Below are 12,962 nucleotides of genomic sequence, written 5' to 3'. Positions count from 1 at the left end.
TGAAAACATTTGGTGGCAAAAAATGTTGATTCTATTTTTTTGTTAACAGGTGGTGTTTTGTTTACTGTCAACCTAACCTCACTTTCCCATTTCCTGTACATGGGCTCAGTATAGTGTCTAATCGTGATTTTGAAAACTCTGCTGGCTGTTTTTGTTGTATTCGTGATTAAAAAAAACCAAAGAAACATTACAAAATTTGTGAAAAAGGTTTATCTATCATATTTTGGCTCTAGACTTGGTGATAAAGATAAATCTTCGGCACTACATAAGGTATGGTATGTGTGTGTTGAAGATCTGAGAAAATGGTCCAAAAAGGAGAGAAAGAGCTGTTCCTATGATATGAAGGGAGCCAAGAAATCATTTCGATGATTGCTGCTTTTGCAGTGTTGATATTACTGGTCATAATTCGAGAAACAAGAAGATAATAAACTACACTAACCTTCCGTCCGCCATCTGACCAGTAGGGCATGGTGTAGATTTGCCTGTTCCTGAACCACCAGATTTAAATTCTAAATGATTAATGGAAAATCTCATATAAAGATGCGAAACAAATACTAACAAAGAGATAGAGGGGCTGGCCAGTACTTACCTCAGCTCAGTACAGCCGATAGATACACATAAAACAGAACCGAAAATTACATTCCTAGCTTTCGGAACAAATGTTCCTTCATCAGGGAGGAGAGAGGGGAAAGAAAGGGAAGAAGGGAAAGGAGATTCAGTTACTCACAACCCAGGCTATGAAGCAACAGGGAAAGGAAAATAGGGAGGGTAGCAAGGATGGAGGCATGGTTGTCAGAGGGAAGCCAAAGATATTCTACTGTAAGTACTGTGCCAGCTTCAAACCAAAGAGGATGCATACAGAAGTAAAGAGGTATGTAGTATAAAGATAAACACAACTATGTAGGATGAAAAGATGCGTGAATGGCTAAAGAGGAAAGGGCAAGAGGAGAAGACTGAAGAGTAAATGGGAGTGAGGTTGTTTAACGTAGGTTCAGTCCAGGGGGATGGCGGGATGAAAGGATGTGTTGGAATGCAAGTTCCCATCTCCGCAGTTCAGAGGGACTGGTGTTGGGTGGGAGGAGCCAAATGGCACATACGGTGTAGCAGGTTCCTAGGTCCCTAGAATTATGCTGGAGGGCATGCTACACTACTGGGTATTGGGCATCTCCTAGGCGGACAGTTCGTCTGTGTCCGATGATGCGCTCAGCCAGTTTAGTTGTTGTCATGCCGATGTAAAAGGCTGTGCAGTGCAGGCATGTCAGTTGATAAATGACGTGTAGTTTCACCAGGGCCACGTGTGAAACTACACATGTCATTTATCAACTGACATGCCTGCACTGCACAGCCTTTTACATCGGCATGACAACAACTAAACTGGCTGAGGGCATGAACGGACACAGACGAACTGTCCGCCTAGGAGATGCCCAATACCCAGTAGCGGAGCATGCCCTCCAGCATAATTCTAGGGACCTAGGAACCTGCTACACCGTATGTGCCATTTGGCTTCTCCCACCCAACACCAGTCCCTCTGAACTGCGGAGATGGGAACTTGCACTCCAACACATCCTTTCATCCCGCCATCCCCCTGGACTGAACCTACGTTAAACAACCTCACTCCCATTTACTCTTCAGTCTTCTCCTCTTGCCCTTTCCTCTTTAGCCATTCACGCATCTTTTCATCCTACATAGTTGTGTTTATCTTTATACTACATACCTCTTTACTTCTGTATGCATCCTCTTTGGTTTGAAGCTGGCACAGTACTTACAGTAGAATATCTTTGGCTTCCCTCTGACAACCATGCTTCCATCCTTGCTACCCTCCCTATTTTCCTTTCCCTGTTGCTTCATAGCCTGGGTTGTGAGTAACTGAATCTCCTTTCCCTTCTTCCCTTTCTTTCCCCTCTCTCCTCCCTGATGAAGGAACATTTGTTCCGAAAGCTAGGAATGTAATTTTCGGTTCTGTTTTATGTGTATCTATCGGCTGTACTGAGCTGAGGTAAGTACTGGCCAGCCCCTCTATCTCTTTGTTAGTATTTGTTTCGCAGATTTAAATTCTATTCCAACAAAAGTATTTTCTTATATACAATCTGATTTAGATGAACTAGATGATGATGAAGTCCAATGTAATACAGAAAGTCTAGAGCCCAAGTTGTTTACGCAGACCGAGCTTAATGATTTGGTTAGGGATCTGGGCTTAACGAAAGAAAAAGCTGAATTGCTTGGCTCTACATTAAAAGAAAAGAACTTATTGGCAGTTGGAACCAGCATATACATGTATAGAAAGAGAGCAACAGTTTCTCAAGTTTTTTTTCAATTAGAAGGTGATTTAGTGTACTGCTCAGACATTTCTGGTCTGATGAATGAGTTTGGTATTGAATACAATACGGAAGACTGGAGGCTGTTTATTGACTCATTCAAAACTAGTTTAAAGGATGTTTTATTACACAATGGTAACATGTATGCATCTATACCTGTTGGACATTCTATACATATGAAAGAAAGCTATGAAAACCTATAAATAGTGCTAAATAAAATAGGCTTTTCTGCTCATGGTTGGATGATATGTGGTGATATAAAAGTAACATGCATGCTCCTTGTTCAGCAAGGTGGCTTTACCAAATTTCCATGTTTCTTATGTGAATGGGACTGTAGGGCTAGGGATCAACATTGGTGCAGAAAGAACTGGCCTGTGAGGGAGTCCTTAAAACCTGGTGAGAAGAACATTCTATGCAAAAACCTTGTATATCCGAAAAACGTTCTCCTACTACCTCTACTAATGAAACCGTTTGTATAGTCTTTGCCTAAAGATGGACCATGTTTTAAGTACGGTATCTCTGCCAAATGTTTCCACACCTTTCAGAAGCTAAACTGAAAGAAGGCATCTTTGTCGGACCTGACATTAGAAAATTGCTGTTTGATGCTAACTCTGAATCCACAATGACCTTAAATGAGAAAGAAGCATGGGTATCATTCAAGCAAGTTGTTACAAAGTTCTTAGGATATGAAAAAGACCCATAATATGTATCTATTATAGCTACAAGGTTAAAGAAGTTTAAAACTTTAGCATGTTTGATGAGCCTGAAAGGTCACTTTTTGAAGTCACCTTGATTACTTCCCAGACAATATGGGAGATGTTAGTGAGGAGCAAGGAGAGCATTTTCACCAGGACATTAAAGTGATGTAAAAACGTTATCAGGGCTGCTGGAACACCAACATGATGGGGGACTACTGTTGGTCACTTCACCAAGAAGTTCAGCAAGCGTCTCATTGTAGAAAAAGCTACACAAGAAGCTTCAAAGAAAAAAGAGAGAGAAAATACAAACCAATTCCAGCTGACAAGTGAAACCTCTATTAACACACACAATTGTTTTAAGTAGCTTACTGTAAATGCAAACCATGCTTATGTTGTAAAAAAAATGTTTCATTAATTTCCCCGTTTACCGTGTAGCATACGATTTTTATTCTATATAATAAAAAGCATATTGCTCAAAAACTATCGGTGATACAAAAAAACTGAGGCTAGATTTGGATTCAGCTCATAAAAATCTATAAAGATCAGCTAAAGTATTTTCAAAAATAATCTTTAGCTGGCCTGTGGTGTTATAAAAATGGAGCAAAGAATTTGCATCAAATTTTGCAACAGTGAGACTGCTCAGAGAGAGAGAGAGAGAGAGAGAGAGAGAGAGAGAGAGAGAGAGAGAGAGAGAAGAGTTTACAAGTGGTACATCATTTTCAAAGATGGCTGAGAAGATGCTAATGACGAACCTCGCAATGGATGCCCCAGCACACCGACATATGATGACATCAAAGCTTTGAAGAAAATTGTTTTGGAAAATCATTGAATTACCGTAAGAGAAGTTGCTGAGGACATTAGAATATTGGGATCTTCCTGTTCTCAGCTTTTTTCTTTCATCCATGGATCCGCATCTTGGCTGTGTCAGCCAGCACATTGTCCATCCATCTAGCTCTTGGTCTGCCATTCCTTCTGGTGGAATACGGTCTGTCATTCATTATTCATTTGGGCATCCTGTCGTCCGTCGTCCTCTCCATATGTCCTAACTAATGTATTCTTTGAGATTTGATAAATTTCACTTTATCTTCCCCTTGTATAAGCTCTTGTATTTCATGGTTGTATCTCACTCTCCACCCTTCTGCCTCTCTCACAGACCCATAGATTTTTTGTAAGATTTTCTGTTCAAATGCCCTTAGGCTGTTACTGTCTGTTTCTGCCATTGTCAATGTTTCTGATTCATATGCGGCAACAGATCACACAAGGGAATAGTATATTCTCAGTTTAGTTGCTCTTGTAATTAGTGTTCCTGAGTATCTTTAGGTTTGCATAATAGGCTATGTTTCCTGCCTGTATCGTTTCTCTAAATACATTGTCTCATACTGTTATCATTGTTTAGGAGGACACCTAAATAGTGGAAGCATCTAACAACTTTGAAGCATTTATCAGAGATCTTCAGGTCCTGTGGTGTTCTTCTAGCTTCATATATTTTGTCTCGCTTTCATTTACAGGAAGTCCAATTCTTGTTCCTTCTGCTTCCATTTGTCCATATATTTCTTTAAGCTATGTTACATCCCTTCTCCCAATGGCAATATTGTCTGCATTATTGGTCAGCTCGTGTCGTGCAATTTTTTGTATGTTTTGGGCACGAGACATGTGTCTGCAAAAGTTGGTTCCAGATCACCTCAATTTTGATCAGAATAACCGTCACATGAGCGTCACTTAAGAGCTTTTGAATGACATCATGATTCGCCCAAAATGGTCATAACTGGTGACAAAACACAGGTTTATGGTTATGACGCTGAAACTAGAACCCGATTGCCCAATGGAAGAATCCCAAAGAACCAAGACAAAAAATAGTATGCCAAGTTCAATCAAATGTCGAAGTTTTGCTCACTTGTCACTCACTCACTCACTCACTCACTCACTCACTCACTCACTCCAGTTACTGTGGTGTAGTGCATCATGAATTTTTGCCTCAAGATTGTACAGTCAATAAGGAGTATTACCTTCACGTTATGTGCCATTTGTGAGAAGCAATACTCAAAGTCCGAAATTGTGGAAAAACAATTCATGACATTTGCATCACAACAATGCACCTGTTCATTCATCATTGCTTGTCAGAGATGTTTTGGACAAAAACAACACTACAATCATGCCTCAGCCACTATATTCACCGAATTTGGCCCCCTGCAATTTTTTCCTGTTCCCAAAACTAAAGAGAGAGATGAAGAGACGAAGATTTTCAGTGATTGAGGAGGTAAAAACTGCATTGCTGGAAGTACTCAAGGCTGTACCAAAAAGTGCTTATGAGAAGTGCTTCGAGGATTGGAAGAAACGTTGTATTGTATCTGAGGGGGATTATTTGAAGGGGACAATATGCATATAGATGAATAAATAAATATTTTTTCATAAAAATATAAAGTCACCTTACTTTTTAAACACGACTAGTATATATTAGTGCACTGAAACAGGTAATTTTTCCAGACAGACTCAAATATGCTGTTGTTAAGCCATTGCATAAAAAGGGGATACATCTGATGCTAACAATTACCACCCAATCTCACTTCTGACAGCTTTATCCAAAATTCTTGAAAAAGTTATGTATTCAAGAATAGCATTTGTAAAAATGAAGTACTAACAAAATGTCAGTTTGATTTTCAGAAAGGCATTTTCAACAGAAAATGCTATATATGCTTTCACTGATTAAATATTAAATGCTCTGAATAACCAAACATCACCCATTGGAATATTTTGTGATCTCTCAAAGGATTTGACTGTGTGAATCATGAAATTCGTATACTCGTAGATAAGTGTAAGTATTGTGGTATGAGTGAGACAGTGCACAAATGGATTAATTCATATTTAACTGGAAGAATGAAGCAGGTTGAAATTAACAGTATAGATAGTCTGCAAAAATCAGCAGAGGCCTCTAACTTTGGAGGTATCAAGAATGATGTCCCACAGGGTTCAGTCTTGGTTCCCTTATTGGTCTTAATATGTATTAATGATTTGCCACTTTATATTCTTGACAATACAAAGCTAGATCTTCTTGCAGATGATAAAAGTTTAGTAATCACACCCAACAAACAGGACTCAGCTGAGGGAATTGTAAATAATATCTTCCAGAAAATTATTAAATGGTTCTCTGCAAATGGACTCTCACTAAATTTTGAGGAAACACAGTACACACTAATCTGTACAGTAAGTGAAAAGAAGCCTCTTGCTAAGGGAGAATATTCAAAATTTCTGGGTGTGTGCATTGATGAGAGATTGAAGTGCAAGAAACACATTGATGATCTGCTGAAACTGTTAGGTTAAGCTATTTATGCTATTAGGGTTATTGTACATTTTAGTGATAAACGATAGTAAATTAGCCTGCTATGCCCATTTTCAATCCCTGCTTTCATGTGGCATCATATTTTGGCGTAATTCGTCATTAAGAGAAAAAGTATTCATTGCACAAAAGCACATAATCAGAATAATAGCTGAAGCCCACCTAAGATCACCTTGCAGACACTTATTTAAGGAGCTCAGGATATTCACAGTACCTTCGCAATACATATGTATTCACTTATGAAATCTGTTATTAATAACCCATCCCAATTAAAAAGTAATTGTGAAATTCATAGCTACAACACTAGAAGAAAGGATGATCTTCACAGTTCTGGGTTGAATCTGACTTTGGTACAGAAAGGAGGGAATTGCGCTGTTACAGAAATCTTTAGTCATTTGCCAAATAGCATTAAAAGTCAGACAGACAGCCAACCAACATTTAAAAACAAATTAAAAGAATTTCTGAATGACAATTCCTTCTAGTTAGTAGATGAATTTTTAGATATGAAGCAGTAACGGTAAATTAAAAAAAAAATTATATTGTTGAAAGAAAACTTATGCTAAACTGACATGTTCCACATCATTATGTTACGTAATGTTGCATTCATGATTTATGGAACAAGTGTTAATATAATGTAATGTAATGTAAGCTTTCAGCAAACAAGGCTTTGTCAAAACACACACACACACACACACACACACACACACACACACACACACACACAGAGAGAGAGAGAGAGAGAGAGAGAGAGAGAGAGAGAGAGAGAGAGAGAGAGTTGTCTATTTCTGATTTCAGAGAAAGGCCTTGTTGGCCAAAAACTTATTTTGTGACCATTTTTTGTTGTTGTGCTTATCTGCAACTCAGCATCTCCACTATATGGTGAGTAGCAACTACCCTTTTCATAATAAAATTACATTTAATTATTATGTGTTATTTTGTAGTTGCCCGTGTGGGAATATTTTTCTCGAAGTTTTGAGAGGGAGGGCGGGGGGGGGGGGGGGGGGGGGGTTGCTGAGAATGATGTCAAACTTGAATGGAATATTATCAAAGAAGGGGGAAACATTCTGGGAAAAAAAATGAAAATTTTACCACCCAATGTTTGTGCCAGCATCTTAACATGAATGGGATCGTCTACAAATGTCAGGTGAATCACAATACAACAGCTGTATGTTGCACATTGAACCAACTGTACTGGGCAATGTGCACGACTGCACAAGTTTGGATTTCAACAGTAGCGGCACTGTTCGTTAGGTAAACCTATCCACCATGACGAGTTCGTACCACATTGGATGAGGAAAATCAGTTTTTAATTGTTCTGAGGCCAAAAACCACACAAAAAGCAATAATGAAATTGTGTTTTGTTGTGAGACTGGTGCAAGACATGTTCAGTATGCTGTCCACAGTTTTCTTTCACAATTTGAAATAGAGAAACAACATATTCCATAAAAAATTGCAGTGTCTTGGAGATCGCATTTAGAATGCTTTCTACAATGTGTGTCTCCAGTTCAGCAACATTTATAATCCAAGCACAGAATCTTTCAGATAACCTTACTTCCAGAAGTCACACGGATTACGATGAGCTAATCTGGACAGCCAGGCTGCAGGGAAATGATGGCTGATAATTATCACATTTCCAGATTGTCTCTGCACTGGGTACGCAACGTGTGGAGCAGCACCATCTTACATAAAAATGATCCTACGTACAACCACGCTGTTGAAGGTTTGGTATGACATTGGTGTGTAAAAGACCATCATAGTGTCTACCAGTGATGGTACAGGTAACAGAATGTGCAGGATCCATCTCCTCAAAAAAAATCCAGCCCTACGATAAATGATGCTCTCAAACCACACCACACAGCTAATTTTCAGAATGGAGTGATACTGGTTGATGTGGGAGTGGATTTTTCATTGCCCATATTCTGCAATTCTTTATATTCATATGTCATTGTCCTTATTCATATCTTTAGTGTCTGGGATTTCTGCAGAGCCATGGGCTCACAGTCACCGTTCTTGTAAAAGAGCTTTATGTATAGCAAATGATCCTGCATCTAGACAGTCCTGCCGAGCATCTTCGATGCAAACTCCGTTCTTGTAAAAGAGCTTTATGTATAGCAAATGATCCTGCATCTAGACAGTCCTGCCGACCGTCTTCGATGCAAACTGAGGAACAACTGTGTGCACCGCATCTTCTATTTTGCATATTCCTCTCTCTCTCTCTCTCTCTCTCTCTCTCTCTCTCTCTTCCCCATGTGTTCCTTTCTTTGCCGATTCTGCAGATAACCTCCTAAATCCATATGATTTTCAACATTCTTCTTATCTCAAATGCTTCAATTATCTTCAGTTCTGGTTTTCATTATTCACTACCATCCAATGCAGTGCTCCAGATGTACATTCTCAGAAATTTCTTCCACAAATTAAGGCCTATGTTTGATAACAGCAGACTTATCTTGCCAGAAATGCCCTCTTTGCCTATGCTGGTCGATGTTTTATGTCCTCCTTTCTGCCTGTGTTAGTAAACTTTTAACATACTCCTTGCTTCATCAGTCAGAGATTATTTTGCTTCCAAGGAAGCAGAATTCCTTAACTTCATCTACTTTGTGATAACAGATTTTGATGTCAAGTGTCTCACTATTCTCACTTCTGCTCCATCTCATTACCTTTATCTTTTTCTGGTTTACTCTCAATTCCGGTTCTGTACTTATTAGGCTGTTCATTCCATTCAGCAAATTCTTTAATTTTTTACATTCACTGAGGATTGCAATATAATCATTGAATCTTATCCTTGATGTCCCTTCACCTTGAATTTTAATCCAACTCTTGAACCTTTCTTTAATTTCAATCAATGGTTCTTGGATGCTCTGATTCATTAGTAATGGTGAAAGACTACATCCCTCTCTTGCATCATTTTTAAGCTTAGCACTTCGTTTTTGGTTTCCAGTCTTATTGTCTCTTCTTGCTTACTGTGCACATTGTATATTAATCATATTTCACTACAGATTACTTGTATTTTTCTCAGAATTTCAAACATCTTGCTCCATTTTACATTGTCAAGTGCTTTATCTACTTAGACGGATCCTATGAGCATGTCTTGATTTTTCTTCAATCTTACTCCTGTTATCAAGTGCAAAGTCAGCCTCTCTGGTGCCTTTATTTTTCCTAAAGCTAAACTAATTGTCACCTAACTGATCCCAAATTTTCTTTTCCATTCATCTCTGTATTATTCTTGTCAGCAACTAGGGCGCATGAGCTGTTAAGCTGATTGTGCGATAGTCTTTGCACTTGTCTGCTCTTGTTATTTTCGGCATTGTGTGGATGAAAATTTTCTGAAAGTCTGGTGGTATGTTGCCATTCTCATAGATTCTACATATCAGCTTGAAGAGTCATTTGATTGCCAGTTCCTATACTGATTTTAGAAATTCTAATGGGATGTTATGTACCCCTTCTGCCTTATTTGATCTCAAACCTTCCAGAGCTCTTAAATTCTGAGTCTATTACTGAACCCCCTATATCATTAATATTGACTCAAATTTCTTCTTCTGTCATGTCATCAGGCAAAGTCCTTCCCCCTCACACAATGCTGGCAAAAAGAGAGAGAGAGAGAGAGAGAGAGAGAGAGAGAGAGAGAGAGAGAGAGAGAGATCACAACATGAAGAAGCACTTGTGTGACATAAATGAAAGCTGGTAAGCATGTTTATAAATCTGAAAATTAAGTTTATTCAAATTTCACGCCAATCCCTGGACTACTGAGAGGGAAGACCATTGTGTTTGGTGTTTGGTGTATGGCTGTGGCACATCATACAGCATCTGCAGCAGCAATTAAAGCAGCAGTTGACACCACGGTCATGCAACAAACTGTTAAAAGTCAGTTATTTCAAGGACAGTTCTCAGCCAGATGCCATGTAGTGTGCATTCCACTGACCCTATACCTCCACCATTTGTGACCCCATTAGTATCAAGCGAGAGCTCACTGGAGATCTGTTGAGTTTTCTTATGGACGCTTGTTCTGCATCAGTGCCAGTGATGGCAGTGTGTTGGTTAGCAGGAGGTCAGTTGAGGGCCTGCAACCAACCCATCTTCAAGCTACATATACTGGACCTCCACCTAGAGTTATGGTCTGTGGTGCGATTTCGAATGACAGCAGGAGCATGTTAGTGGTTATAGCAGACACCCTGACTGAAGGTTTGTAGGTCAGTCTGGTGATTTGATCTGTTGTGCTGCCATTGATGAACAGCATTCCAGGGTGTGTTTTGCAACAGGATAACGCTTGACCACATATGCTGTTGTAAGCCAACCTGTTCTACAGGGTGTAGACGTGTTACCTTGGCCTGCTTGATCACCAGATCTATCTCCAGTCGAGCACACATTGGACATTATCAGACAACTCCAGCCTCATCCACAATCAGCAGTAACAGTCCCCTTATTGACTGACAGAGTGCAACAGGCATGTAACTCCATCCCACGAACTGAAAACCCGGTACTTGTACAACACAATGCATGCATGTTTGCATTCAACATTCCGGCAGTTACCCTGGTTATAAACGTACCAAATTTCACATTTGCAATGACTTATCTTGTGCTTACATTAACCTGTGATCTTGAAATGTTAATCACTTAAATATGTTACCTAGATAAACGTATTCCCAAAATTTCGTTACTCTACATTAATTATTTTTTGATGCTGTGATTTCTTTCAGTCAATGTAATCTTTCCATCCATCCTCTTTTTTCCTCTGTGTTTGATAGTGGAATTCACATTGCACTCTTAATGGTACCACCTTTGCTTTTAATTTCACCTAAGGTTGTTTTGATGTCTCTACATGCTGAGTAATTCGTCCCAATGATAATTTTTTTCAGATTCCTTCGCATCTTCCCTGCAGGCATTTCGCCTTGTCTTAATTTATTTTTTGATTCTTCACATCTTTCCAGCAGCCATTTCGCCTTGGCTGCTCTGTGCTTACTATTTATTTCACTTCTGGTTTATATTGTTGTATTCTTGTCTTTCCCTGAACACTTCTGAACTTCCTTCTTTCATCAATCAATTGAAGTATTTCTTTCATTTCCCAAAGTTTCTTCGCAGCTAACTTCCTCATGCCAGTGTTTGTTCAACATCTGTGATTGCTCTTTTTAGAGATATCCACTCCTCTTCAACTGAACTGCCTACTCTGATATTCTTTATTGCACGTCTCATCATTCGTCAATACTTCTGTATCCCACTTCCTTCCACATTGATTCTTCTATACTGTTCTCTTGAACTTCAGTCTACTCCTCATCACAACTAAATTATGAACTAAGTACGTATCTCATCTCTCTCTCTCTCTCTCTCTCTCTCTCTCTCTCTCTCTCTCTCTCTCTCTCTCTCTTGCTGCTGCTGCTGCTGCTGCTGCTGCTTGTAATGTTAGCCTGTATATCAGAACAGTGATCGTCAACATGTTGTTTGCTTTTGAAACTGATGGAACAACCCCTATCACTGAACTGTTCACAGTAACTCACCTTCTGCCACACCTTCCTATTCATAATGAATCTTACTTCTCTTATGCCATTTTATGCTCCTGTTGATATTGTCTTATATTTGTCTGACCAAAAAACCTTATTATCTTACCCCCACTGCACCTAGATTGAGCCTTTCCAGTTTTTCTAGCTTTTACCATGTTCAAACTTGTGACATTTCATACTCCAACTCTCAGAATGTTATCCCTCCACTGGTTATTCCATCTTTTTTGTCATGGTCACTTCCCCCTTGGCAGTCCGCTTCTGGAAATCGAATGATCAGCTGAACCAGAATCTTTTGCCAATGACTGCTCCGAACCTCTGTCTACTCCGAAGTGCTGTAACTAATGTTTAAAATAGAACAAACAGTGAAAGATCCAGGATGGGATAATGACAATGTTATGAAAAGGATAGATTGCTACTTACCATATAGTGAAGATGTTGAGTTGAAGACAGGCACAAAGACAACTAAACACACAAGTTTTCAGCCGGAAGGCCTTCCTCTGAAATCGCACACACGCATACATATATTAAAATAGCTACAGTTGTATTAAGCCTCAGCATTTTTATAGGTTTGTGCTATTTCATTTACATGCATTTCTTACATGATTTCAGGTGTTTACTGCAACAACACTTAATGAAAATAACGAAATAAAAATATTACAATTTTCTGAATTAATCAAACTCTGGAGAAATGATGAACTTATCGACTTTGTTTCTGTTGATGAAGAGATAATAAAAGTTCAACAGCTTCAACAATCCAGGTTTGAGAGATTATAAGGCTATATTAAGTACTTTTGTAATGTTAAGACTAAAACAGGAGAAGTTAACACTTTGGAAGTCGGTTCAAGTACTCACTTAACGTATGACATTGAATACAATCTGATGCAGTACAATTTGGCACTAAATTTTCTTGTGTCCTGTGTTATATGAAGTGCTAATTATGTAAGATTCAATAAAATATTAAAGTAGGTGTTGTTTGTGTATATGAAAAGTTCTAAGTTTAAGTTACACCATGGTTACGTGTTCACACTGAATTCCTTGCTCCTCCCCCCCCCCCCCCCCTGCCCCTCCTGCCCCATCACTGCTTAGTGAAGTCAGTGCAATGTTTAAACCAACCTAAAGGTCT

The 12,962-nt window shown here is 39.0% G+C and overlaps 1 protein-coding gene across 1 annotated transcript in view; it reads left to right on the top strand.

Annotated features, from left to right (window-relative positions):
- The window catches only part of LOC126161492 (uncharacterized), a 307,720-nt gene that overhangs the window by 61,644 nt on the left and 233,114 nt on the right, over nt 1–12,962 (top strand). Inside the window, exon 5 of the mRNA XM_049917389.1 lies at nt 12,449–12,597. Coding sequence (XP_049773346.1) covers nt 12,449–12,597 — 149 coding nt within the window. The remainder of the gene's footprint in view (nt 1–12,448; nt 12,598–12,962) is intronic.

Source organism: Schistocerca cancellata, chromosome 2 (assembly GCF_023864275.1).
Source record: "Schistocerca cancellata isolate TAMUIC-IGC-003103 chromosome 2, iqSchCanc2.1, whole genome shotgun sequence".
NCBI lineage: Eukaryota > Metazoa > Arthropoda > Insecta > Orthoptera > Acrididae > Schistocerca > Schistocerca cancellata.
The sequence above is the reverse complement of the archived record's forward strand: the minus strand, read 5'-3'. Positions and strand labels throughout refer to the sequence as shown.